General features: G+C 38.2%; 4 protein-coding genes across 8 annotated transcripts; 2 read left to right on the forward strand and 2 right to left on the reverse strand.

Annotated features, from left to right (window-relative positions):
* Positions 1 to 157: 157 nt before the first annotated feature.
* On the reverse strand, positions 158 to 2,813 carry LOC135939065 (uncharacterized). Its single transcript, XM_065483227.1, has 5 exons — positions 2,536 to 2,813; positions 1,656 to 1,869; positions 770 to 977; positions 471 to 714; positions 158 to 342 (listed from the first exon to the last, which is right to left on the reverse strand). Exons 1-5 carry the CDS (start codon positions 2,689 to 2,691, stop codon positions 208 to 210), a joined length of 957 nt encoding a protein of 318 aa, XP_065339299.1. The 5' UTR covers positions 2,692 to 2,813; the 3' UTR covers positions 158 to 207.
* A 90-nt stretch (positions 2,814 to 2,903) lies between these two features.
* On the reverse strand, positions 2,904 to 11,896 carry Zip99C (Zinc transporter Zip99C). The gene is made up of 6 exons (XM_065483226.1): positions 11,632 to 11,896; positions 11,438 to 11,581; positions 5,922 to 6,047; positions 4,998 to 5,293; positions 4,652 to 4,928; positions 2,904 to 3,623 (listed from the first exon to the last, which is right to left on the reverse strand). The coding sequence occupies exons 1-6, from the start codon at positions 11,879 to 11,881 to the stop codon at positions 3,448 to 3,450; spliced, it is 1,269 nt and encodes a 422-aa protein (XP_065339298.1). The 5' UTR covers positions 11,882 to 11,896; the 3' UTR covers positions 2,904 to 3,447.
* FipoQ (F-box/LRR-repeat protein FipoQ) lies at positions 8,300 to 22,946 on the forward strand. 5 transcript variants are annotated; one of them, XM_065483221.1, is made up of 11 exons: positions 17,242 to 17,408; positions 19,203 to 19,274; positions 20,353 to 20,552; positions 21,198 to 21,354; positions 21,414 to 21,531; positions 21,592 to 21,752; positions 21,828 to 21,933; positions 21,979 to 22,145; positions 22,198 to 22,400; positions 22,458 to 22,661; positions 22,717 to 22,946. In XM_065483221.1, exons 1-11 carry the CDS (start codon positions 17,319 to 17,321, stop codon positions 22,850 to 22,852), a joined length of 1,614 nt encoding a protein of 537 aa, XP_065339293.1. In that variant the 5' UTR covers positions 17,242 to 17,318; the 3' UTR covers positions 22,853 to 22,946. The 5 variants fall into 5 exon arrangements, with proteins under 5 accessions (XP_065339294.1, XP_065339295.1, XP_065339293.1 ...); XM_065483225.1 differs by lacking the exon at positions 17,242 to 17,408 and adding an exon at positions 18,526 to 19,029; XM_065483222.1 differs by lacking the exons at positions 17,242 to 17,408; positions 19,203 to 19,274 and adding an exon at positions 8,300 to 8,457.
* A 149-nt stretch (positions 22,947 to 23,095) lies between these two features.
* On the forward strand, positions 23,096 to 26,000 carry Fdh (alcohol dehydrogenase class-3 Fdh). Its single transcript, XM_065485080.1, has 7 exons — positions 23,096 to 23,256; positions 23,510 to 23,753; positions 23,813 to 24,033; positions 24,623 to 24,839; positions 24,902 to 25,032; positions 25,516 to 25,790; positions 25,852 to 26,000. Exons 1-7 carry the CDS (start codon positions 23,236 to 23,238, stop codon positions 25,874 to 25,876), a joined length of 1,134 nt encoding a protein of 377 aa, XP_065341152.1. The 5' UTR covers positions 23,096 to 23,235; the 3' UTR covers positions 25,877 to 26,000.
* Positions 26,001 to 27,318: the final 1,318 nt, after the last annotated feature.

The following is a 27,318-nucleotide window of genomic DNA, read 5'->3' on the forward strand; positions in this document are numbered from 1 at the left end:
TCTGCTTTAATTTCATGCCAAAACTTCACGGCAGTAAAATGTTAAATTGGTCCCTACAGCATTTTTTTAAGGGTTGATGAAATTATTTCTGCCTCCACGGTGAAGAGTGAAATAAAAATTAAACTAGTCAACATTAATTTATAATAAATAACTTTATTACTTTATTGGTGAAAGAAGAACAATAAAAAATAACACATATGGAGTAGGTTAAAATACCAAATTATAGCAGTGTAAAAGATCGCTTTCAAATGAGCTGAGGCAAAGTGAGTTGCCCTCAGAATTTAGAAATCTGGCGCCAACCAGCTTGTGACTGGACACTGAAGTGCTGCACAAGTAGTCGATCTGAAAAACCAATTAAATCACTTTTAAAAAAATTAATTTATTCACAGGCGCTGTTCCGAGGGAAAATGTTTTTTTTATATTCTGCTAAAAATTTGATCACAAATTAAAAAGCTTTATCTTTCTCTTACTGGTGTTTTTTCGTCAGGATGCAGTTGCCAGACACTGAAAATTGAATCTTCGCTACACGAAACGAGCAACTTTGCTTTCACAGCCACGTCCAGGCCGGTGATCCAGCGCGAATGTGCAGCCACCTCGGCCCGCAACGCAAGATTGGCCGCCTCGTAGATGCGCAGGTGGCCACTGCCGAAGGCGGCCACGGCCATCGCCTTTTCGCTTCGGTCGTAATACATGCACAGACAGGTGCAACTCCAGCTTTAAAATGGAAATATTTAGTTTTTTTTTAATTTTGTTGCGAAATTTTCGTTACTTTGGCCCGCGGATGAACGAGGTGCGCGTGAGTTTGCCTTTGTCGTCGATTTTCCAGCTCATGACGGTGCCGGAGGTGTCTCCTGACACGAGCGTCCGGTCCAGACCAGCCAGGCAAGTGACGCTGTAATCGTGGTTCTGGGCTTTTGAGCAGAAACAAATGTCCAGGCCGACGGCGCTCAGAACCAAAATTCCACCACTGCTGGCTCCTGTTGTGAGTTGTGAGTCATAGAGAGAGGGCACGGAAAAATTATTAAAATTAAAATTCTAATTTCTATCAAATTGACTAATTCACAGTGGATTTGTATGGACTGCAATATTTTTAAAATTGCTATTCGCTTTTGCCTGCATTATTTAAACAAAAAATGGGAAAGAGCTGAAATTTGCTATTTTATTTCTTGGTAAAATCGGTTCCAAATTTTGTCTGCAACGAGATGAAAACCATAATTTTATTTCATCAGAAGGGAAATTATTCTCATTGGACAGAAATGGAAAGTTTTTTATATATATTTTGAGGAATTGCAAAAATAATCTGGATTGTTATTCAGCCCAGTTTTATATTGTACAAAGATAAATTTCTGTAAGATCCTACAAACAAAAATTCAATTAAGCACTTACTAGACAAAGCAATACAAAAATTATATTCATTTTTGGATAGTAAGATCCACTTAAATTAAATTCAAATAGTCAAAACCAGAAAAACGGAATTATTTGAAAGGCACGCATTACTTCAGATAATTTTCTTAATTTCCCTAATTGTGGGCCAAAATATTTATCAATTAAAACGTTCATTAGAAAACGAAAGAAAACACATTCGAGATAATCCCTAAATAAGAGACATCGTGGCGTTTCATCTCTTTGACGCTGACAGCACAAAGCGGATTTACCAACGCATATGAAAGCCGTGTCTGGTCTGGTGGATAATTTTGCAATTCCCACCGCGTAAGGCGCGCTGCTGGCGTCGGGGTTGTCTGGGGTGACCGGGCTTTTCGAGATGTCATACGAGAAGAGTATCACCGACCCGCCCTCGTCAAATATCTGCACGCCGAAAGTGGAGGCAACCACGAAATACGACCTGCCACTTGTGCTCACAAAAGCCACCTGAAATTCGACATTATTTGAGAGCAGTTTTCCTTTGACGAAGATCCTGAGCACAGTAATCGATTCTTGAGGGCCAAATTAGGTAAAAAGGATATTTTTTCCGTCCAAAAAGTGCAGCGCGACGTGCGTAGTTCAAGTAGAACTTTTTACCGCCAAAAATATAAACTGCGCATGCGTCAGAGCTAGTGTGGCAGAGGAGGGGCGTCACGTCATCCGCTAGTAGCTGGCGGTTGGCGTGTGCCAGCTCTGACGCATGCGCAGTTCTCGCATATAAGTTAAAATTTTTGGCGGGAAAAAGTCCTACTTGTGCTACGCACGTCGCGCTGGTCTTTTTGGTCGGAAAAAAATCTTCTTTAACTAATTCGACCCTAAAGAATCGATTGGTGTGCTCAGAAACTTCGTTTAAGACGGTCTTTAAGCAACAGATTAAAGGTGGCAATTTAGAAGACCTTTTACTCTCCTTTTACCGCCTCATATCTATTTCCGAAGTGAATCGTTTGGTTTTGTAGAATTTTGTTATAATAGCAAACAAAATTAACCAAAGCACCTGGTTAAAAGCTGAGTCTCTGTCTTTTTAATTCCGTACAAAAATAGTAAACTGCGTTTGTTTGTAATTTTTTATCACACAGCAACCGGGTGAACTTGAGTGTGCTTCCGGTTGCATACCTGCAGAATGGTGACCGGCTGCAAGGAGCTGCTGCCAAGGCTGGAGACCGTCGACGCCTGGCCCATGTAGGAGGGCGAGTTCGGCGTCGGCAGAATGTGCGCCTGGCTCTTGTGAATGACGCTGACGCTGATGGCCTCCTCGCCCTTGTTACACATTCGCACGGCCAAGTTGGACGTGAGGTTGGAGGCGGACGAGGCCGCCTCCAGGGGGGCCGCTCGCTCCAGACGCTGTTTGTGTTATTTCGTTTTTTAATCTCCGAATGTTTGGCTGGAGGAGGTGTTGGGGTTGTAAGTTGCAAGGCAAAAGAGAAGCAGCAAAGTTTTATTCAGTCTCAAGAAGTTGCACAACAGATCCAAATAAAATAGACTTTTATGATAAAACTCAATTTAATAAACCTCTTAATGTTCTACGATATGGCATAGTATATATTATGGAAACAGCAAAACTCATATATGTTCTCGTTCTGGTAAAATACTGACTTTGAAGGAGGTGCATAACATTCACACAAAACTGATTGCAATATCACAATTTGCTTCGTACAGCTATTTATCAAAATCACTGCATTAATGTTTTCACAAATTATAAACTCAAAAACAAGTTTACCGACGAATTCTGCATTCTCAAATCGACTAAGCTATTTTTCCAATGGCTCCGAAGGGAGAATCAGCTTTCTTAAATTGGCACAAAAATATATCTATAGACATATAAGAACTGCCCCACAGTGAGACTGGATTTAAACTCACCATGACGCTGTGGCAAGTGGAACAATGACCTTTGACAAAATATTTTAAAATTTAACAGTGGGAAATCGCTGCTACAATCGTCACGCCGCCTGCCGGCTCCGACGCGACACACAAAGTCGGCGCCACGGCAACGACGGACCACACAACTCGTGATCGATGACGGCGCAGTCAGTCGAAGGTGTAGGTGAGCAGAGCGATCAGCGCCACGCCGCTGACCAAACTGGCCATCTGCTTGGCCGACTCCCACTTGTCCCGCTCGGCGATCAGCTCCGGCAAAACGGTCACCATGGCGATGTGCAGAAATCCACCGGCCGTGAAAGGAACTACCCACGACGTCCGGTCCGCTGCAAAATATGGAACGCATTCAGATAATTTTTCTAAAAATAAATATACGTGCAACAATTGAAAATTATTTGAATTGTGGGATGCCATAAACAATTTGTTCAACAATTTGCAATAATAAAAAAGGACATTCCTACAATAAAAATTCAAATTTTGCCGATTTTCTCCAAAATGTACAGTGTTTGAACATATTTTCTTGGCATATTCCGATTCCTCTCGTCGAGATCTGTCCAACGGTGTATGCCACTTATTGGGGAAACTCTTGCTTTTGAAATTAAATCGGATTTCAAGTAAGGAGACAGCCATTACCATTTGAAAAGCACGCTAACTTTCCAGCCAATTTTTTCTCGAAAAATTACAGTGCTTCTTACGTCAATTTAGGCTTTAACTGAATCCTAAGGGACGAGTTTATGCATTGGCAACAAGCATTTTCCAGCCTTTTGCGGTATCATTCCTCTTTAATAAATTACTTACAATTTTTAACCGAAGAGACTGAAATGATAATGGTTATGCTGATGATCTGGCATGGAAATTTTATTTGCACGAATGTTACAGCTAAGCAGACTTGGAAAAATAAAGTTGAGATATATTATTTTAAGGCTCTCTATTTTAAACGACGGTACCGAAAGTACTTGGATATAATTCTGATTATTAAAATTGTGTATAACATATCCTTCCAAAAATTTATATAAAATATAGTATTTGGTTTAAATTGATAGATCTTAAATCTAAAAATTTGATGAAACTCAATATAGGAAAAATAATCAAATATTTTAACAATAAAAATAGGTTAGGTATAATAACAATTATTTTATCTCGTATTTTGTAATTTAATCTTTAACTGAAAAATAAAATGTAATAAATAAATGTTAATAAATTTAAGGTATTAAATTAAGTTCATTCAAAGTAAAATTAAGCCATAAAGATGATGATAATTTATTTTAAACAAATATTAATAAAGAATACCTTTAGAGGAAAAATTTATTTATTTAAATAATTTTTCTGCGATAAAATTTGAAAAGTTAATTACCGAAGGTAGCCATGCTGAAAATATTGGCGGCCGCAGCTCCAAGAAGGCCAGAGCAGGCTGTGCAGAGCTGTGCCCTGGCCGCCTCCCACCTGGAGAAGCCCGATCTGAGCAGAATAGCAAAGTCGCCGATTTCGTGCGGCACCTCGTGCACCAGAATGGCCAAGGTGGTGAGCAGGCCCATCTTCAGGCTGACCAGGAAGCCGCCGCCGATGGCCAAGCCGTGCATGAAGTTGTCGATGCTGTTTGCCAACAGGTTGAGATACCCTGACACTTGCACCTGAAAATTGTAATCGCATTTTCAGGGCATTATTTCTGCAGGGGTGGTGATGGGGATGAACTAGCTTACCCTTTTTTCGTGAGCTTTGTTGACGTTGTTCTGAAGATCGTTTTTGTTGTGGTTGTTGTTTTTGTAGTTGTTGACCTCGGTGAGGTGCTTCTCGCTGAGCACCGCCATGCTGGAAATGTAATTTCCATTCCGCTCCTCGCACTTCTTTTCCTTTAGCTTTTGCTTTTCTACGTGCTCCTGCTCTTCTTGATTGTCTTCATTGTCGGGCAGGGCCATCTCCAGCACTGTGAACGACAGGATTCCCGCCAACACCCACATGCCGGTGCTCATTGTCGACTTCGGGTGGATCGATTCCCCTGCAACAAAATTGTTTTGTTTAACGAACTTTCTACCAGCGGGGGCCAGATGTGCGTTAAAATTGGTTCCCACTGCGCAGATTCAAGATGGCGTCTGCATGTGGGAAACAAAAAACTCTCTTTGGATTGCCGTACGAGTGTCAAGAGTTTGTTTTTACGATCCAAAAGACACAATTAAGTACAAGTAATGCAAATTATTGACCAAAACTTGTTTCTTTTCGCGCATTTTCACGTGACCGTTTTTTTCGCGCCATACTCCACCGGACGCCATGTCTGCGCGTCGCACGAATCTGGACCCAGCTGATTTCTACTTCATTTTAAATAATTCATCCTATTAAATAAAGAAAATCAATCTTTCTTGCGTCATTACGGGTTCATCTAATGTTATAGTGTTTCATGAAGGAATTCACATATGACATACATTTTTTGTTATTGACTGGATTTCACTCTTTCAGACCGACTACTTGTGCAATATAAAATCATGTGTGAAGCTCTGCGATCAACTCAATTGGCATTAATCGAACGACAAAGGGTTTTGCTCAGCAAAGTGGAAAATGATTTTCCGCCTGCGTCAGCTAGATAAGCCGATCGATCCTTAGAAGCGTTAGAATATATGAAAAAGGTTTACCTGGATTTTTGGCGAGGTAGGCGACTTGTTCGGAGGTCCATGCCTCAGGCAGCAAATGGAAGAAAACATCGCCGAGCAGGCCGCCGACCGCGAAGCTCAGGAGGATCCTCAGCGTCCTAGCCGCAGCTGCAATGTGCTCAAATCAATTTGTCTGCTCAATGCTTGCGTTTATCAGATTAGTCTCGCAACGAATGACAATCTGCTATGGCAGACTAGTTTTGGGGCTCGCCCTTAAAATGCAGAGTGGAATTGCTAAACCAAAATTTAATAATGTTTCAACATTTATTACATTATGTATTTTAAATTTAGCAGATAAAAATTACATTACAAAATGCAATATTTTTATTTTTTTATATTTTAATCCTTTTTCTTGTTTTGAGTTTTATTAAATTTGCATGTCTATGATTAAGTAAAACAAAAAACATATATTTTGTATAAATGTTTGCAACGCTAAATTAATTTCATAGAAAACGCGCGTTGTTACAATTAAAATTTAGAAAAATTATTATCGTTCCAGCACAAACATTAATACTTACTTAAATTATATAAAAAACAAAAATTGTAATTTATTTTAATTATATAATCACGTTCAAATATCAAATACATAGAGGAAGTGCTAGGAATATCCGCATAACAAATCATCCGTTTATTATGAGAGCAAGTAATGATAAAAATGAGCTAAACGCGCATCACGCTTTCCGTTTGTGGTTTTGTTCAGCGGCACCGGCAAAAAACGGTTCCGCTTCAAGGGAGGTGAAAATAAACCTTCTCGATCGCGGCCTGGCACGACTCACCACGCGACGACAACAATGCAACAGGCTATCAAACAACAATGCACCGCAAACGACGGCACAACTTTTTTGCTCATGAGCCAGAAATCGAGAGTGTAGTTTCACTTTCTTCCGCTCAATCTTCGACAGCACCAAAATTATCGTTTTTATTCCATCAAACTTTTAAATATTAAAGAAATGAGCCTTCAATCAAACGGATCGTTTATTTCTCAGCTCTTGCAAAGTGCATTTAATTGCAACAATTTTCGACCGGTGGGAACACATTGAATAGAAAGGCGCGTCCCATTGAACGCCAATCTAAGATAGAAATCTGCTCCTTATATAATAATAAAAGCAGCACCGACGCGCTCATCCTGCATGAGACTCTCTTTGTTATCTCGTCTACCGCCGCCGCTAATCAAATATTAAAGGCGGCTCCTTAATTGTGAAACTACGAGATGCCGCCGCTTCTTTGCTTTCAATCTGGCTCTCGCATCCTACACTCGAGGATATTTGCAATTAAACGTTTTCGCTGGAGACGCCGCGGGCGGGCCGAAATTTATGATCTTTCTTAAAACTTAATTTACTGCGTTCGTAATTATTCGAGATGACCGCGGAATAAAAATATTTGGAGGTGCCTGAGTCTGATAGTTGCATGATATATTTATACATCCCCAAGCATGTATTAAGTTATAATTTAAGAAAGATAAACTACGAAATGAGAACATTATCCTTTAGCTATTAAGATAAATTCTCGTAGGGAGGTCAGACAGTATAAATTTACAAATACTTATCTAAATCAATCTTAATTTTTGAATATGTTTGTTGAATTGTTTTCCCATCAAGGTTAAATCAGACTTAAAATACTAAAATTAGCAATTAAAGAATTAAAAATATATATATTTGTTGAAATGTTTTCTAAATTTGCCTTTGTTTTGAGTAACTCTTGCGCCACAATATTTTCCTATTCTACTGATTTTAAAATGACCATTTCCACAAGCAAAAAACAAGCCGAAAAAATTATAAAACATGTTTAATTTCACACGTTCTTGTGCCGTACAGTGTTTCGAACCCGTTGGTCTCATCAGCAGTACAATTTACCTCCAAAACAAAATTCAAAGCCCCGGGTATTTGCTGCAGAGGATTTATAATCAGCGATCGTTCACCACGTCCGCCTACTTTTATTTCACAGAGTGCAAACGAAAAGAGAAACGAGCAACGAAATAAAGTCAATAATTTTACTTCAAGTTTTTTATTTTATTTTAAATTGGGGGGTGAGCATTTTTGTTCGGTTGAAATTTTAATTTAGTGAAGAAGACACTCTCATTTTTTACATTTTTTTGTGTTAGACCTGTTAGCTGTTAGCGGTTAGTCAGCAGAGTGACATTTCAACAATTCTGATCTCAGCACCCGCGCACAAAACCGCTCTGGCTTCTGGTGAATTTCAAGAATAAACCTGCTTTTTTACCGCGGGCTGACACGACTGATGAAGTGCTTTCCGTGCTGCAGGCAACGGGTTATTTTCCCCTCGATTGGCGTCCGAAAGATTCTGCAAAGGGCACAGAGCGACATTGCGAGGGGCGGCCCAATTAATTATAGACACCGCCAGTCTTCGGCTGCACACCACCGCGGCGGCAATCATGGATACAGTGGGTGAACAAATCATCATCAGCATTAACAGCATCAACACTGGCCTCATCTCGGGAATCGCTGGCGCGGACGAAATGAGTCGACAGGCGCAGGCACAGCGGATCATAGAAAAACTTGTGAGTTCTCTATTTTTATTTACCCTGAGCAGCACCCAAAAATAAATCAACTTTTATTCAAATGCATTCAATTTAATTAGAAAGAAAGAGAAACGCGAAAATCAATAATTCGGTACAAGAAAAGTAAACGGTTCAAAGCTCAAAATTGAATTGCAGACGTTGATAATGAAACGGCATTGACCTGAACAAATAATTAACTTGTATCTACTCACGTACCGTGACAAAGTTTAATTATCGCGATCGTTCTTTTACACTCGTGCGCGGTGTTATTTAATCAGCAGCAATTTATATAATTATTTTTACCATTTTATGTATCGCACCCAGCTGTCACTTTGTTTCGCGATAGTAAAAAATGAGCTTTATATCACCCTTTTCAAGTTTACTTTTGATAGGAAATAAAAAAAACTAGCACATTTATGCTTTTATATTATCAATTCAAACGTGACATTTGCCACAGGTCAAACATTTTATAGATTATTAAAAAATACTTACAAAAATTACAAATCAAACGAATAAATATGTTTTAAATTTTTAATCTCGTCATTTCTCCGATTTAAATTAAGTAAATGTTGGCTTTGCCAGACTTTGGCACCACACGCCCACCCTATAATCTCCACATTTGAATAAATATAGTACTAAAAAGTGAGACTCTTCAAGTGCAATTCATTCCAAAGGTTTTAATCTTTCGGTCGCCTGTTAATTGACCACTTACGGATTCATTTATCGCGCACGCACTTCGCTATCAGACCGTTCACTCATGCAGTCAGAAGATTTTTTCACATTTCTATTTGACTTTGGTTGAAAAACACCGACGCGAGCACGTGCACGATAACCTGCCCTAATGATTTCAACAGCTGACATATTGTGATTAATTCAGTAATGATTGAAAGGGATTTGAAAATGATTTAATTTTGAAAGAATATATATGGAATCTTCGTGTTTTTTCTTTTTCTTTCAATAAAAGCTTATACGGGAACGCCGTGTGGTCGCTTAATTAACATTCATCACGTCGTGTTGGGTCGGATTGGAAGCGCATTTAATGCACGCAGCGAGTGCGCTCGTCGCGACAGTTTGAGATATAAATTATCCCGACCACAGCCAAGCAAATCACAAGGTCAGTAACTCTCATGTCTCTGACTCGTCGTTACATCGACACGTTCAGCCCAGAGACAGAGAGAGAGAGGCAGAAAATATACATATGCGCTCCGTAACTGACATAAACTGATCTCCATAATTATTTGTAAATAAAGCTTTGGCTAAAATTTTTCAAATAATTTGTTACAATTTGCAAATAGACGCAACAAGTGCAGTCGTAGGAAAGATTGCGTAAGAATCGGTTAATTTAATCCTCAATACACTAAATAAATCAACTATTTAAAGTGGATTAACAATTGAAAATTATTTGAATTGTTGGATGCAATAAACTGTTTGTTGCAACAATAAAAAATGAGTAAAATTCAAAATTTTCAAATTTTCTCCAAAGTTTACACACATTTTCTTGGCAGATTTCGAGTCCTCTCGTCAAGATCTGCCCAACAGTGTATGATACTTTTTGGGGAAACTCTTTGTTGTGAAATAAAATCAGATTTCAAGTAGGGAGACAGTCCTTACCATTTGAAAAGCTTGTTAACTTTAAAGTTACTTTTCTAAAAAAACTTTACTGTGCTACTAAGTGTAAGGTCAACTGAATGCATTGGCAACAATGATTTTCAAGGCTTGTGCAGTAGCAATCCTCTTTAAGCACGTGTTTTGAAAAATTTGAACTTTTGTCTTATTTATTTGTTTGACATGCTCCCGAAACACAATTCTTGATTTTTTTATTAGTATTTAAACTTAGTCTGGGCGTCCTGAACGGACATGGTACGCAAACGAAAGATTATAATATCAGCTCTTTATTTGCTGAGGGTCGAATTCCCACGGCGATTATTGACTGTTTGATTAAATTATTTGATTTCAACCATCAATTTCTTGAACGAATCTATTGAGGGGTCAATAAGAGGGGTTTCTAAATTATCTTATTTTTATTGTGTCTAGACCATACTTTCATTTGGAAGACACAAATTTTTCTGTAGAAACAAACAGCAATAATGTTTTTTATTAAGAGCTCTGTAAAAATGGCTAAAACATTATTTTCAAATGTGGAATTCTGACGATGCCCCAGCATACTCTACAATGGTTTTGGACAAAGCTGCAGGCACAATAAACAATTTAGTTGGAAAAGCAGATATGTTTTTAAACATTTCTTGCGTCTACAGAAATCATATTACTTTCTTCTTCAAATATGTACTTTTAGATTTTTTTCTTGACAAATTTGAGGCATTCAAAACTGAAAGATGGTTTTCTGCTCCAAAGAAAAAAAATTATATTAAATTCACAATTTTGGTTCATTTGATATGCTGCCCAAAATTGACTTTGTCTAAAATCCAATCAAACTTGGTTTAAAAATTGCTAAATTAACTATCTCTTAGCGTGAAATCCAATACGATCGATTATTTTTTAAGCGTCTGTGTGCACCTGATTTACTTTCAGGTGCCAAATAAGTTGGTGCTAATTTCAAACCTCGAAATCCGTTGTTAAGCGTGACTACTAAACAATTCGAGAATATTTTCAACAATAACCGTGCTTTTAAAGTTAAAAAAGGGGATTTTTAATTCAATTTAAATGTGACTTTGTGGTTTTAGACTTATTAATTAAAATGCCGTAAATGTTTGGATGGCAAAACATAAATACCCATCCAAATTGGCTGTTCAACCGTTGGCTAAAATTCCCAACCTTATTTGAATTCAAATGAGCCTCTTCCTTCTGATCATTAGGGCTGCATTTTTTTAGTTTTAGCATTTTAATTTAATTTAACATGAGCTTAACGAGTCCATTACAATAAGCAAACATTTTTACCAGTAGTGTCTATAAATAAATTGTCTTTATTTAATTCATACTTCATGCGTATCATAATAAATCAATCAACAACGAAATTGCTTACCACCATGCTTGAGGTTCGCTCCCTCTTGGATGGGGATGACCAGCAGGGGCAAAACGCCACACACGCCGACGAGGAGCGCCCCGAAGAGGGAGCAGAAGAGCTGCTGGCTCTGCAGAACCTCAATCCACATCCTCTCGTCGATGGCTAAACAAATCGTATCACCGGGCAGTCGGCACTCAGACCATCGTTCCCACCGTTCCGGGCCTGAAGAAAGATTGCAGTCGATCCTCTGTCCCCTTTGTTTTGAGAACGCGCTGTTTGAATTAACGACGAGGCACCGCTGGTTGCGAGGGTGCGCACGAGACTGAGTCTGCTGGAAGCATGGACGACTCGCGCGGAGAGCAAGACTGGAGTGGAGTGGAGGCACCAGATGTGGGCGGGAGCAGCACCAGCCACGGCCTGTCCTCGAGTGTCCTCTTCAACCTCATCTACTGCTTGCAACATTTTTATTTATACTGGGAAAATTGTTGCACTATAAGTTTAAATACAAAAATATTTAATATTTTATTCAGCGGGGTCCGGATTCATGCGACGCGCAGATATGGCGTCCGGTGGAGGATGGCGCGAAACTCGGTCACGTGAAAATGCGCGAAAAGAAGCAAGTTTCCGTCAATATTGTGACGCATAATTTGCATTACTTGAGGACTAATTGTGTCTTTTGGATCGTAAAAACAAACTCTTGACACTCGTACGGCAATCCAAAGAGAGCTTTTTGCTTCCCACATTCAGACACCATCTTGGATCTGCGCAGTGCGAACCAATTTTATCGCGCAACTGACCCCGCTGCTCTAAACAAAATTTAACAATACAATATATATCTTAATTAATATTAGTTTTTTAAACATTTGTGTTTAAAAAAAATTCTTAAAGAACACATTTTATTTGTTTTATTGTTATTTTAATTTTTCATTTTAAAAACTATGTGATTTTAGTAAAAAAAATATATTCAACGTTAAATTTTACTAACACAAATGATAATTTTTAAATTTTTCGGCTACACAAACCTAGCACAATAATTGTACCAATTATATTGGATTGACATATAAAGAATTATATTTGCAGTTCATTGTTTAATCTTTAATCGTAACTTTATCAAATAAAAAGTAATAAAATAATTGCATTTTCTGCCCAAAAAAATTCCTACCAACACTTTTAATAAACTCACTAACCCGACACAAGCACGGAATTATATTTAAGAAATTCCAAAGAAACGCAACACTTTGTCAGGGAGAACAGTCCGTGCCTGGTGTGCGGCTGCATTCACAGAGATTGAAGAATAAACGCGCTTGGAGCCTACACAAAGCCAGTATTATAACACCAACGGCGTCTTTTCTATAAAATTATATCACCAATTTCCTTCCCATTGTTTGCAAATGTACAGAATTTAAATTGGAAGAACGCCCTTTTTAACGAGCAACAAAATTTTTTATAATTTTTTTCACCGGTATATTTCATTAGGAATTTTGTTTTTTTCTCTCTATCGAATTAGACCCTTAATTTGAGCACAACACGAAAAGGCAACGTATCAGGTTCAAGTTAGTCCTATACCTGTTTGGTTGTTGGCGTTTAGACAAACAATAAAATATGAAATTTACTAGCACCTAAAATTTTTTATTCCTGCACCGGTAAAGGAGAAAAAAACCTGTCCTGTAAGAATGAAATACCTCTCGAGACGACTCATTATAAATTTGCACGTTTGCCGGGCGGCCGAAACCCATCAATTTGGCGCATAAAACTCGTCCTTGACTTTCGACTCTCGGAGAGGATGATGACTTTCATGACGTCACTCGCTGATGTTGGTACGCGACGAGTCTCGAATTCAGAGTGTATATGTATATAGTTCTGTGCTTGGACTTTGTTGACGGAAAGGAATTAAGATTTTGATCAAAGAGCGGCGCACGCATGCTCCGGCTGTTGATCATAGAACGCAGAGCGTCCCGGCCTGACGCTGCCCTCTTCAGATGAAAATCTCAAGTCGAGCAAACGACTATTTTTCGCCGAAAGATATGAAAAAAAAACGAATTTGAAGCTGCATATTTTATATTAAATACAGGATGATTAGGACTGTCTTTAAAATTATATTTTGTTGCAATCAATAAGATGAAGGTGTTTAGAAACTCGATCCCTCGTCGAAAAATATATTAATTGAAGGGCTGTGAATTTTAGACAGTCAACTGTTCTTTCTGATCTATTTCCAGTCGACACGAAACCATCAAATGAGCCCGCGATTCATGAAAATTTAAAGTCATTTGAAAAGTTTAAAAAGTAATTCTAGTTCCTTGCATGATTTCATAAAAAGATTTCGGATTTATTTTTAAATATATTTAAATATTTCATACTTTCCTGTCTTGTTTGGCATAAAATATAACCATTTAGAGTAAAAATTTGTTGTTTTTAGTGCAAAAAACCAGCGGTACACTTCTGTAAGAGCCCAGAAATTTCTATTTAGAACAATCCTGGACTCTGAGAGTCATTATTGAACTAATTCAAATGTTAAAACATTGTATTCTTCCTTATTAAGAGACATTTTAATTTTTTACAACGAAATTTTCTTTCCTCCCCGTAAAGACGTAAATTATTTCCTTCTCTGGTGCAAATTACTGTTAAATTATAGCTCACAATCGGATGAAATATCGCTCCAGACGAGGAATGAATTTTCCTATCGATCTATTTCTGGTTTGACGATCGCAGTTCTCATCTCGCGGTCTGCCACGGCGTGATTTAATTGGTGCAGATTGTTGAAAAATGACGTGCGTGCGTGGAACATATATACACATCGGTTTTGAGCGGCGGCATAAATGCACCAGCGCACGGTCCTAAATTTAGCCCCGAGAGTGAGTCTTGTGCGGCACAGTCCAGCCAGCGAAGCGGTCGCGCCGACCGACTGCTGAAAGTCGGTGCCAAATTCGAGGCCCCTCGAAAGCGTGCCAAGAAGAAAATTACTGGTCGTCGTCCGCTCTCTGATACACGCGCATATATATGTACGTATGCTAAGCAGCTTTTAATTTGTGGGTATATATGTATATAATATATAGAGGGAGAAAGAAAGAGAGAGAAAGCATCTCTTTCTGCCCGCCGTGCATTCCGCGCATTTTTCCTCAAGGCGACCATTGTTTACACTTTTTACTCACACGAGTATAATTTTTCATAAAACTTCTCACTTCTAACTGTTTGCTTTTTCGGAATAAAGCGATAAAAGATGGACCGGCGAATGTCGAACTGGAACAACATCAACCTAGAGGCCTTTCAAAATTCGGGGGCGCACTTATTTGACCAGCGGCAGTATAGTGTACGGCCGAGCGCCAAGAAAAGGAGGATTAAAATGGTTTGGCCATACATGTCGTGAATATCGTGACGAGTATAACACTACTTCGGTCGACTCAGCTTCTATCCATACTTTTTCTGCTAAACATCTTCCTGAATGAGAGTACACATTAGTTGTATGTATTATTATTTATGTTTATTGAAGGGAATTAAAGTGGAATGATACTGGGCAACAATTGAAAATTATTTAAATTGTTGGATGCCTTAAACAATTGACCGATAAACAATTTGTTCAACAATTTGCAATAGTAAAAATAAAGGACCTTCCTACAATAAAAATTCAAATTTTGCCAATTTTCTCCAAAATTTTGAGTGCTTGAACATATTTTCTCGGCATATTCCGATTCCTCTCGTCGAGATCTGTCCAACGGTGTATGCCACTTATTGGAGAAACTCTTGGTTTTGAAATTAAATCGGATTTCAAGTAAGGAGACAGCCATTACCATTTGAAAAGCACACTAACTTTCCTGCCAATTTTCTCAAAAAAATACAGTGCTTCTTAGGTCAAATTAGGCTTTAACTGAATCCTAAGAGATGAGTTTATGCATTGGCAACAAGCATTTTCCAGGCTTTTCCAGTATCATTCCTCTTTAATTTAGCAGTAGGTTCAAATGCTTGGATAATTTTCTTCGTTTGATTGTTACGTGATTAAAAATGTTATGCTTCATCAATTTAGTTTCTTTTTATAAACAATTAACAATTTATCTGAAAGTGCTATGTAGTTGTTGTATTTTGTCTTATTGTCCTGCACCTTCACTCAAGTTGCATTCAATTTTTAGGTTTTGAAATTACGGAAATTACATACCATAAAATTTAAAACTTTTGTAGCAAGGAGACCTGTGTTAGGTTTTGAATTAATTGCTCCTTCCATTGTTTAGCACTATTTTCGTGTAAAAACTAAACAAGTTTGTTTGTTTGTTTGTTCACCAAAGAGCCACTTTAAATATTTCCTCGTTTGGAGAGGCATGGAGAAAATTTATTGAATAATTATTCACCTGCGCAATCTGCAATCCAAGCAAAATGGTTCAGAGTTTTTCAACAGTCAAAAATTGTACGAAATACTTATATGCTCGAATTGACCATTTGCATAAACCCTTAGTTATTGAAGCCGCCAACAGATGGCGCAACCACAGACTTTCTTAAAAATTTTGTTTTAAGCGGTTTTAAGGCATTTCCGCTGCGATTTCAGACTCAATTTCGCTATTTTGCTTTTTTTTAATTAATTTGCATTTTTTTTGACGGGCTGAAAACCAAAATCGGTTCAGCCATTCGCCGTAGAAACGTTGGAAAAGATTTTTTTATTTTAAAAAATAGTTTTTCACGATTCTACGGCGATTGGCTGAACCGATTTTGGTTTTCAGCACGTCAAAAAAAGCAAATTAATTGAAGAATGCACAGCAGCTAGATTGAGTCTTAAATCGCAGCGGAAGTGCTTTAACATTGAAGGTCTACGGTGGTGCCATCTGTTGGCGTCTTCGAACACTGAGGGTTTATGCAACTGGTGAATTGGCACATGTTCAGGCAGAGTTCGCCAATTTTGCAAAAAAAAGCCGGCTGGAAAAACCCACAAGTTTTGGGTTTTTCCTTATTTTTCCCAATTTAACCCAAAAATAGTCCATTTTCGCTCCAAAAGAGTCTGAAATTTCAGAAAATTAAAATATAAAGTAATGATGACATTGAAGGTGTTTACACTAGAGAGAGGGATATTTCAGTAAAACAGAAAACCGGATTTACCCTCACTGTTTAAAAAAATGATCAAACTGAATTTATAGGGCACCAGTTGGAGCCAAAACTAATTGGGACACAAAGAGGAATAAATTTTTAACTTTTTAATAATGAGGATAAGTCTGTTTATTTATTCTTCTGAAATAACGATTTTTTTCTAAATTAAATACTAAAATAAATAAATGCTCTGATAGTCAGAGAATTGTAATGTATTTTTCAGAAGAAATTAATAATTAATTACAGACAGAATTCTTATTTCTTTTGAAATGGGAAATTTTAAATTAAGAAGTCCGTTTGTGAGACAGACCTAAATTGTGCAATATATTCTGGAACAAATGATGTTTTCTCCCACTTCTTTTGCCTAAGATGTTGCCCTCTATAAGCTCACTGTTTCTATTTTAGACTAATTCTATCAGCTTTTAGCATGCTTTTACGATTGACGAATTAAAGGAATTAAAGAGGTACTTTGGCGCACCAACAAACAGAAAACACTATTTTCTAAAAACCTTTACATTTTCATTATTACCGTCTCGGACTGTCCCAGCATACTTTGACCCTGAGTTGAAGGAACGATTTACATTCCCCATTTTTATGTTTAAATCCGACCACATCATAAAAAGGCAAATCGGCACACACGGTAATGCCACTAAAATCTCGAAAAAACGGCAGCAGACAGCAAGCCTTTTGTTTCCGAAGGCGCATAGCGAGAGGTGCGGTGGCGGGCGGGGACCGAAATAATTAGCTGAAGCTGCGCACTCTGAGTGAGGTATGTCCAACAATAGGGCGGCAACAATCCGCTAGTTTCTAGCCGCTCTCGACGCAGGCAGGCAGCATGGATTCGTGGGGCCAGTTGTCCGGCCAGTTCGCGGTCGCCTCGGTGGCCAACCGCGGTGAGGACGAGAAGGGATTCCTCACCAAAGCGGTACTCTCTCTCGACCAAAAGCCATTCATTGTTGCCTTCACACACCCACATTGTTGTGGGCCACGCTGAATTGACAATTTTATTATATAATTTCACATAAACACACAAACTCGGCGACAAATAAGCATATTATGTAAATTTTCAATTGGTTTTGCAACGCATGCTGCATCTCATATATATTTTAATTTTTTTATCTTTTTAACTCACCTGCTTGGCTTGATTAACTCACGTTGCTTTTGCACTTCTTGACCGTTTTTATGAAAGCTGTTGGCTGGATCAATTTTGCAAAATGTTTATTTACCGAACGCGAATGATGCTGGACTTTGGACATTTTGATTGTTTTGGCGCCCGCTTCACGGCTCGCGGGGATTTCATATTAGACGCTTTGGCTCTTGTTTATAAATAGAACTTTACTCAAACCCGCACCAGCTCTTGAAACAAGATTTCGGCTTTTTCTCTCTCAATATATAAACGCAGGCGTATAATTTTATGAACTTCATCTGCAATGCACTTTTTATCACGATATAATCAGCTCGTTGATAAAACTGCTTGGAGATGCTTGTCAATGAAACCTGCACCTCTTCAACCCTTTGAAGATAGACATGAACTAAATTTAAATTAAACTCCAAAGATTAAATAAATGAGCCGTTTAGAATCTTTCCACAGGTTTTGGGAAAGAAATCAGGGTTTGCACAATCATTTCTGCGGTTTTTTGCAGCAAGAAAATCTTCTAAAATGCAGCTTGCATTGGTTTTAGAATCATTTTGTTGCATAGCTGCCGTTCACCTAAAAATTATCCAAAAATATTTGTTTAAAGTTTTATTTTTTCACGCCTTTTTGCTCCGATTACATTTTTTATGGCTTATAATAAAGTCAATTCAATCCTTGGAGCTACAAACCTAAGATATATCTGGTTTTTGCGTAGCTCAGCTTGTTTGAGTCTACCATCTGCCACAGTTGTAAACATTATTTTTACCACAAGAAATTGAAAGGTACCATCTGTTGAATTGCACTGCTTTTGGATGGACATTGATCAGGTTTCTCGTTATTTTGTAAAGTTTGAAAAAATCGTCTGCAAAGATCCGCAAAATCCATTAAATTTTCAACCCAGAGCATTTTTACTGCAGCATTTTACTGTTGCATTTTGATCAGACTTATTGTTCACTTGTTCAACCCTGTCTTGTGCCCCCGTCGTGTGTCGCTCAACTATTTAAACACTAAAATAATTGTGTAATAAAGACCACCTGAATATCTGCTCTCTGCTCTGTTGATGCTCTCCGGTCGTTTTTGCAAGACTTGTCTGGCTGGTAACACATCAGACTCGTCCGCATCTATCACCACACGCTCAAGAAAATATATATATAATTATGTTTAATGGATTTTTGTGGCTCCAGCTGAGGCCGGTGATATTTATAAATAGAGATCATGTTGACGTGGAGTGGAAATCGCGGGTGCATGTGAATCCTCTCAGTCCTCCAGTCTGTCTCAGTGTGTCGACCAATCACTTTCAAACTCTTCTCTAAATCAGTTTTCTTCTTTCTCTCACGAGTTGCTGCTCTTTTTCTGTTTTCACAAGCACTTTTAACTCAACTGCCGAGTGATCATGGATATTGCCCTCAGCGTATTTGATTTTTCTCTTTTTATTTTTGTCACAAACACAATCTATATAGAAAAGTTTCAGCAGTTTCATCTTTTTGCTCTCATTTTTCTCCAAGAATTTCGCTCATATATATGTGTAGCATGAATTAAATATTTTACATTTATTTTCTCACTCGATATATTGATCCGAAAAAGAAATGGGGCCAATTGACTCATCAAGAATCCACGGACGAGAACGGAGAGCCGAAAAGTCAATTCGCAGACACGGTAAGTCCACTCTGGCATCCCAGGACATCAGGTTTTTATTCTTTCCGGGGTTTGCCATACACACAAAAAAACGTCCTGTTATTGCGCTGGAGGATTCATAAAAAAAACCGATCTAAATTAAACAATTCCCATTTAAAAGTGACACGAACTCGACCAAAATGTAAGTCGTTTGGATATATATTTAGTTTATATAAATATGTTCTACATTCGGTAGCGCTTTTGCTTTTTGTATTAGGCTTTGCTTCATTTCAGTGTAGCTTAGATGCTTTTTCACGTAATATCAGAGAGTAAAAAATTGTATCCAGTCAAATACTCAAGTGGAGCTTCAAAAATTTACACCAAATAATACAAAATAATTGAGCATTTTCCGCAGCAGCTAAAAGACTTCTGTAAATAATTGTCGTAGGAAAATGTGGTTGGGACGCACACTGTTCACAAGATATGGAAATATATACTGGCTGTCGTTTTTTAATTTTTGTTTTTTGCCAAATTCTCGAAAGTTCTCATGATTAACTCCACCATGACCGCACTCTACTGATTTTGACAATTATTAATCTGCCAGGACTGCAAGCATACCTTTGCGCGTGATATTTTTTGGATGGAGCATGGAGTCAAATTCACAAGTCTCGAAATTGGCCGAGAAAGCCACACGATTTGGAATGTGCTTCACTTTTGCATTTGACTGCATGACATGCGTCTCTCATTATCTCTCTCTCAACCAAATATTCACTTTTCATGACAAAATAACTGTTTGTCTCTCTGCAGAAGAACGTGACAGACAAAATCTTAATTTTCTATCTCCTCTCTCATATTCGAAATAATATTCATCTCTTTCTCTCTCTGCAACAAAATTAGACCAGCTTTCATTTTCAAAAGCTTAATTCTCGCATCTCATTAACTTTGATAAAACGCAAATAAAAAAAAATTGACCATTTTTGCGTGTTTCTCTTTCTTATTTCTCTGCTCTTTTCATTGAACAAAAATAACCCGCCTCAACTTGCTTTCCGGCCGCAAAATTGACCGGTGATTCCCAAATCGGACGTTATACCGTCCCACTAATCTGCCTCTGCCCACGCAGACCATCGAAAAGGTGCCAGACAAGGTGCTGCTGCACATCTTCTCCTACCTGTCGCACCGCGAGATCTGCAAGCTTGCGACAATTTGCAAGAAATGGCGCCAAACTGCTTACGACACCAGGCTCTGGTCTGCGGTCTCTCTCCGTCCCGAAATCTCCGGTCTGCACGTCCTCAACCTTGAATCTCTTCTCACTCTCATCAGGTTTGAGATATTTATATGTTATTTAATTTCTATTAATTTAATTAAAATTTTTATTTTTGTTGCTCAACATTTTTATACTAAATATTTATTTGATTTTTCATCAGCTTTTAAATAAAATAATTAAAATCTTAAATTTTCTCGCTCCTTGATTATTGATTACGTACTGTCAAAAATATTATTTTACATTTCAGACATGCATTAACTTATTTTAATTAAATCTAATACAGGAATTCAATCCCTCGATAATAAAATTTGTGTGCAAAATATTGACTAATTACTCCGCCCATCAGTTTTATCCGTTTTATTCCACAACTTTGTTTCCTTTAATCAGCGGGGTCCAGATGTGCGATAAAATTGGTTCGCACTGCGCAGATCCAAGATGGCGGCTGAATGTGGGAAACAAAAAGCTCTCTTTGGATTTCCGTACGAGTGTCAAGAATTTGTTTTTACGATCCAAAAGACAAGTAATACAAATTATGTCACAATATTGACCAAAAATTGGCTCTTTTCGTGCATTTTCACGTGACCGTTTTTTCGCGCCATGCTCCACCGGACGCCATATCTGCGCGTCGCACCAATCTGGACCCCGCTGCCTTTAATAAACAATCGAATCGGTATTAAATAATTATCTTAATCTGTCAACAGCGTTCGTTTCGGTGCTTCTTTGAGGTACATCGAGCTGCCGATTGAGCTGATCACCCACCACGTTTTCCACGAGCTCGCCAACAAGTGTCCAAACCTGACGCACATGTTGCTCGACTTCTCCACTGCCATGCAGTTGCACGATTTCAGTGAAATGCAGGTGAGTATTGCAAAATTAAATATTAAAATTATGCTAATGACAAATAATTAATGTTGTAGGCATTTCCAACGAAATTGAAATACTTGTGCATTTGCCTCTCGGAGGTCATCTTCATGGAGGGTTTCATGAGGAAAATTTACAATTTCATTAATGGTTTGGAAATCCTCCACCTTGTAGGTGAGTTTTTATGCAAAATTTGTAAAATAAATAAAGCTTATAATTTTTAATTCTTGATAGGTACGTATGAAAAGGTTGAGGAGGAAGAGGAAGAAGTCTACGAGGTCATCAACGTGCACAAACTGAAAGCAGCCACCCCTAATTTGCGAGTCATCAATATGTATGGAATCACTTTTGTCGACGACAGCCACATTGAAGCATTTTCTTCCAACTGTATTCAGGTTAACAAACAATTTCTAAAATTTCAGCTAGTAAGTAATTTATTTAATATAAAAAATACGTCTCTTTGACTCCAGTTGGAGTGCTTGGCTGTGAATTTCTGCAATAAAGTGACGGGTTCCTGCCTAAAAACCGTCTTCCAACGAAGCAAAGGACTCAAGTGTCTTCTGATGAACCAGACTAGTAAGAAAATCAAGATTTCTTTTCAATTTATCATTTTTTTAAAAGGCTTGCAGAGTCAGCACTTGATGCAGGTTGAGTGGGAGAAGACAGCGATTCAGGAGCTGGACATTTCCGCCACTGACCTGTCCACCGAGTGCCTGATCGACATGCTGACCAGAATTCCAGCCCTCCGCTACCTCAGCGCTGGACAAATCAACGGATTCAACGACTCCGTGAGTTTTTTATATTAATTCAATAATTAAATCCTGACATAATTATTTGCAGGTCATGAAAGCGTTCATGGAGCAGGGAAACCCACGCAACATCGTGGGCCTCGATTTGGACGCTTCGGACAACCTGAGCGACGAGGCCATCCACAGGTTCGTGACCAAGTACGGACACCAATTGCAGGCGCTGTCGCTTTCTGGAATGCCGCACATTACCGACCAGCTGTGGCAGGCCATTCTGCCCATTATTAAAAACATTAAGTGAGTAAAATCTACGCGAAATTTGAATTTTTTATGGGGTAAATTAATTTTCGTAAGGATCATCATCATGGGAACACAGGAGCGTCTCGGCGTCAACATCCACGTGGACCAGTTGATGGACGGAATCGCCAACCACTGCCTGCAACTGGAGCGATTGGAATTGCGCTGGGACCCTGAAAACCTCAGGTTCTCCGATAAGAGTCAGAAGGCCATCGACATTCTGCGCGTCAAGTGCCTCAAGCTGAGGGCTCTTGGACTCAGGTAATGCCCCACACGAATTCTTACGTAAAAGGTACAATTTTAATTCCGATTCCAGTGACGGCCGGTACTACGAAATCGTCAAAGCCAATTTCGAGCGCGCTGACAGGAACACCGTCGTGAGAGCCATCACCGCCTGCAGGGTTTCCACTTATTACATCCTGCAAAATTACAAAGAACTTATCTTCAACTGAATTTTATTATAAAATGTTCATAAATAAAAACGGAAGACAGAAAGTGATCCCTTGGCTTCTAAAATAAAATGATAACCAGCCTTTTGTTAACTCATCTCGACTCTTATTTTACAACCATTTTTTTTCCTACCGCTCGTATGCAACCGGTGCTACTTATTCGGCGCAACTTTCAGCTGCTCGCACCCGCTAGATGTCTCTGGCGTATCCTCCCAAGAAGAAAAACGGATTGATGAGTGCCGTGTGCACAAATACATTGGTAGCAGCCGGCATCTCTATTTAAATTAGATTTTTAAGGTTTTTTGTTAATTGACAACTCAGCAATTTATCTGGCTGACTGTCAGTCCTGCTGTAGAGTTCTGAAGAAAATCTCTGTCCATACAACCATGAGTGACACCGTAGGAAAGGCAAGTTTAAAAAATTATAAACTTTTATTTTTCTTGGCCCTTTAAATTTTTTGTTAAAAGTGGTTCCTGATGTGTTGCAATATATAATACATAAAAATTGTGATGGTTCCTTATAATTTTCCATTTATTGAAGGGATTAAGTTTTTAAATTAATAGCTCAGTTTATAAATCTACCCCTCTATTTTTAAGATTTTTATTTTTCAACAAATTAATTTTTCTGAATTTACCCTTAATGAACCACATAACCTCTTAGGTTATCACTTGCAAAGCTGCAGTGGCCTGGGAGGCGAAAAAACCTCTGGTCATCGAGGAGGTGCAGGTTGCCCCTCCGAAGGCGGGTGAAGTTCGCCTGAAGGTACTGGCCACCGGCGTGTGCCACACGGACGCCTACACCCTGGATGGCCACGACTCGGAGGGCAAGTTCCCCTGCATCCTCGGCCACGAGGGTGGTGGCATCGTCGAAAGCGTCGGCGACGGCGTCACTGAATTCCAAATTGGTAATTTTAACCCTTAGAAAAGCACTTTCTGTTACTGACCCTGGGTTTTGTGTTCATAGGTGACCATGTCGTTCCCCTATACATTCCGCAGTGTCGCGATTGCAAGTTTTGCAAGTCTCCGAAGACAAATCTGTGCAGCAAAATCAGGACCACTCAGGGCCAGGGAGTGATGCCCGACGGCACCACCAGGTTCACCTGCAAAGGTTCAGAAGTGTTCCACTTCATGGGTTGCTCCACCTTCAGTGAATACACTGTTGTCTCTGAAATCTCACTGTGCAAGGTATGGAAAATAACGATGAAAGCAGAATAATAGAGTAAAAAAATTATTTCAGTGTTAAAGGATAAAATGGGATATTATTGGAAAACAGTTAAATATTTTAAACCAGGGTTGCATTTGCTTACCACCCGGTTTTTTCACCAGTCAATGTTTACCAATTTCTTGCGCAAGAATTGCAAGAAATGAATTTATTCCATTTTTCTTCTGTGAAAATCTAAAATTTTGGTCGGAGTGTTCAAAATTTCCACCACTGTGCAGATATTTCTTTTAAATTGCCATTTTGCTGCCTCAATTTCTCCAAAAATTTATCTCTGACAATTTTTCAAGTCGAGATTATATGCTAATAATTAGTAAATTATTGAAAAATAAGGTGAAAACACTGCCTGCAAGAAACTAGAAAAAATTTAAAAAACGCATTTTACCACTGCATTGCATTTTTTTAAAAAAATGCGGTTTTTGCAACCCTGTTTTAAACCCTATATTCAGATAATCATTTATATTATTTCCTAGATATTTTAATTTGAAAAAAGCTCTTGAATTCTCTCAAGTGCAATCTAATAAATCAGACTCTCACCTTGAACGTTTTCCTCAGGTTGACCCGAAAGCCCCTCTGGACACTGTTTGCTTGCTTGGCTGCGGCATTTCCACCGGCTACGGCGCAGCCCTGAACACTGCCAAGGTCGAGCCAGGTTCCACGTGCGCCATTTTCGGCCTCGGAGCCGTCGGTCTGGCCGCTGCCATGGGCTGCAAGGAGGCCGGTGCCACCACCATCATCGGAGTGGACATCAACCCCAGCAAATTTGAAACCGGTTCGTTTTTTAATAAGAACATTAATTAAGTGGGGTTGTAACCCAAATTTGAAATTTTGCAGGCAAGAAGTTCGGCTGCACTGAGTTTGTAAATCCCAAGGACCACCAAGAGCCCATTCAAAACTTTTTGGTCTCTCACGTTGATGGGGGACTGGATTACACTTTTGAGTGTGTCGGCAATGTCAACACCATGGTAAGAAATGTTTATTATTATGAATTTCAAAGAGTGGCGGTAAATTATTTTATTGAAAAATGTGAAAATGAATATTTTACTTTAACTTGTATGAGAATATTTGCTTCTTTTTTCACCATTTAATTGTTCAAAATTAATAGAAATTTAAAATAAACGTTGCAATGAATCTGATTAATTTTTATTTGTAATCAAGTGATGTTTTCCGTTCATTGGTCAATTTTTTTTTAAAAAAATTAGTTACTTAACAGAGGCCCTAACAAAATAATCACTAAAAGAGTAAAAATTAATTTGGTTTGAAGAAGAATTTTATTAGTGATTGGTAATTTGTACTATTATAGCCTTCCTGATTTTTCTCAACTCAGCATCTTGAATAAAACTCGATCGTAGAGCAGAAAATCCAAAGCATTCTTAAAGCTGATCAAATAATTTCTCAATTTTTATTTTTAACAATAAAAAAAATTGAATTTTATATATTGATTGCAGAGGTCAGCTTTGGAGGCTTGCCACAAGGGCTGGGGCACGTCAGTGATTGTGGGAGTGGCAGCTGCCGGACAGGAGATTTCCACCAGACCCTTCCAGTTGGTGACAGGTCGCACCTGGAAGGGCACCGCCTTTGGAGGCTGGAAGAGCAAGGACAGCGTGCCGATGCTGGTTGAGCGCTACATGAATAAGAAAATGATGGTCGACGAATTTGTCACTCAACGCATGCCACTGGACAAAATCAATGAGGCATTCCAACTCATGCACGAGGGAAAAAGGTTAGTTTTGAAATTTTAACAATTTAGACTTATTTTTCATGTACTAATTTCATTGTTTCAGCATTCGAAGCGTGGTGCAACTGTAATAACTATAATCTTTCCAAGAAGCTCTACAACATCAATAAATATACCAATTATATTTTCGCATGTTTTTCATATTATGTAATTTGCTCAAATAATTAATTTGGAATAAATTTTTGGTAATTCATATGATCAGTGTGTTGTATTCCGTTCCTTGCCTACCTGTGTGTGGTTTTCAGCACCTGTGTGATCTTGAATACCTGCTTGCAATTTTGGTCGGGCAATTTCGCACCTCACTTCACTTGCAATTTTTTAAGGTGTGGAAAATTCAAGGAGACATGCATTCGTAACATCGCAGTTGAAAGAATAAGCGGTTGAACATCATAAAGGGAAAATCGTATCGAGGAGAACTTTTTTAATGCAATTTGAGCTAATAATTTAATCTGGCTTGAAGCAGCAATAAAAATACTATCTCGCAATCCCGCCTTTCTTAGTTACCTCAATCTTGTAGCTCTAACGATTATATGGTTATTATTTTGTTTCAACAGAGTTTTATTTTATGGTGGTATAAAATGTACAGAATAATTACAAATAATGGATTATCTCCTTAGTAGATTATTGTGTTAAATGCAAGAGAAATCATAAAATTTTATTCTCACTTGGATATGTATGGCAAGTGCTGTGAATTTTTAGACCATTTTTTGCGATCTTCCAATTAACAATCTTAAGTATCCTTATTTGAAACTATCTACAATATAAAAATAAATTTTTCTTATTACAGGGGTATTTCTTTTAGCCCGAGAATAATTTACAGCTCCAAAAAGCTATCGTTATATTACAAAATGTAAAGTTTCATTTTCAGATTCCAAGGCTTCCTGCCATTTTTTGTCGGAAAATGAAAATGTTAGAACTACACACTACGTATTTTTTCAATGACCAAAATGTTTTTTCTTGGACTTCCTCTTTGTAAGGAAAGAATAAATTTTTATTTAAATATCCTCATGAATTTTACGCGTTTTAAAAATGTTGAAGTAACTCTCAATTAAGATGTTGCAACTTTGTGAGATAAATATGATCATCATTTTCATGGATTTGCGTTTAGAAAACGTCAGTTTTGATAACATAGATGAGTGTGTTCATTTTTTAATAAGAAAAATTTCTTCAGGGAGAAGAAATATAACTTGCTCTTGGGAATTCCTTAAAAATGGTAGTGAATTATTACAAACAATGAAAAATAGAGTAAGAATCCGACTTTAAGTGGAATGATATGGGGCAACAATTGAAAAGTATTTGAATTGTTGGATGCCATAAACAATTAATCGATAAAAAATTTGTTCAACAATGTGAAATAGTAAAAAATAATCTTCTTACAGTAAAATTTCAAATTTTGCCAATTTTTCTCCAAAATGTACAGTGCTTGAACATATTTTCTTGGCATATTCCGATTCCTCTCGTTGAGATCTGTCCAACGGTGTTTGCCACTTATTGGGGACACTCTTGGTTTTGA

The sequence above is a fragment of the Cloeon dipterum genome, chromosome 3 (genome assembly GCF_949628265.1).
Source record: "Cloeon dipterum chromosome 3, ieCloDipt1.1, whole genome shotgun sequence".
In the NCBI taxonomy this organism is placed as follows: domain Eukaryota; kingdom Metazoa; phylum Arthropoda; class Insecta; order Ephemeroptera; family Baetidae; genus Cloeon; species Cloeon dipterum.

Coding starts and splice junctions, on each gene's coding strand:
- LOC135939065 (XM_065483227.1), bottom strand. CDS start 2,691: ATGTGTAACAAGGGCGAGGAGGCCATCAGCGTCAGCGTCATTCACAAG. Junction 1,870..2,535: donor AGCCGGTCACCATTCTGCAG/GTATGCAACCGG, acceptor GTCGAATTTCAG/GTGGCTTTTGTGAGCACAAG. Junction 715..769: donor TCGTTCATCCGCGGGCCAAA/GTAACGAAAATT, acceptor TCCATTTTAAAG/CTGGAGTTGCACCTGTCTGT.
- Zip99C (XM_065483226.1), bottom strand. CDS start 11,881: ATGTTGCAAGCAGTAGATGAGGTTGAAGAGGACACTCGAGGACAGGCC. Junction 6,048..11,437: donor AGCGAACCTCAAGCATGGTG/GTAAGCAATTTC, acceptor AGCACATTGCAG/CTGCGGCTAGGACGCTGAGG. Junction 3,624..4,651: donor TTTCAGCATGGCTACCTTCG/GTAATTAACTTT, acceptor CATATTTTGCAG/CGGACCGGACGTCGTGGGTA.
- FipoQ (XM_065483221.1), top strand. CDS start 17,319: ATGGATTCGTGGGGCCAGTTGTCCGGCCAGTTCGCGGTCGCCTCGGTG. Junction 22,146..22,197: donor TCAACGGATTCAACGACTCC/GTGAGTTTTTTA, acceptor AATTATTTGCAG/GTCATGAAAGCGTTCATGGA. Junction 22,401..22,457: donor CCCATTATTAAAAACATTAA/GTGAGTAAAATC, acceptor AATTTTCGTAAG/GATCATCATCATGGGAACAC.
- Fdh (XM_065485080.1), top strand. CDS start 23,236: ATGAGTGACACCGTAGGAAAG. Junction 23,257..23,509: donor TGAGTGACACCGTAGGAAAG/GCAAGTTTAAAA, acceptor ATAACCTCTTAG/GTTATCACTTGCAAAGCTGC. Junction 25,791..25,851: donor CTCATGCACGAGGGAAAAAG/GTTAGTTTTGAA, acceptor TCATTGTTTCAG/CATTCGAAGCGTGGTGCAAC.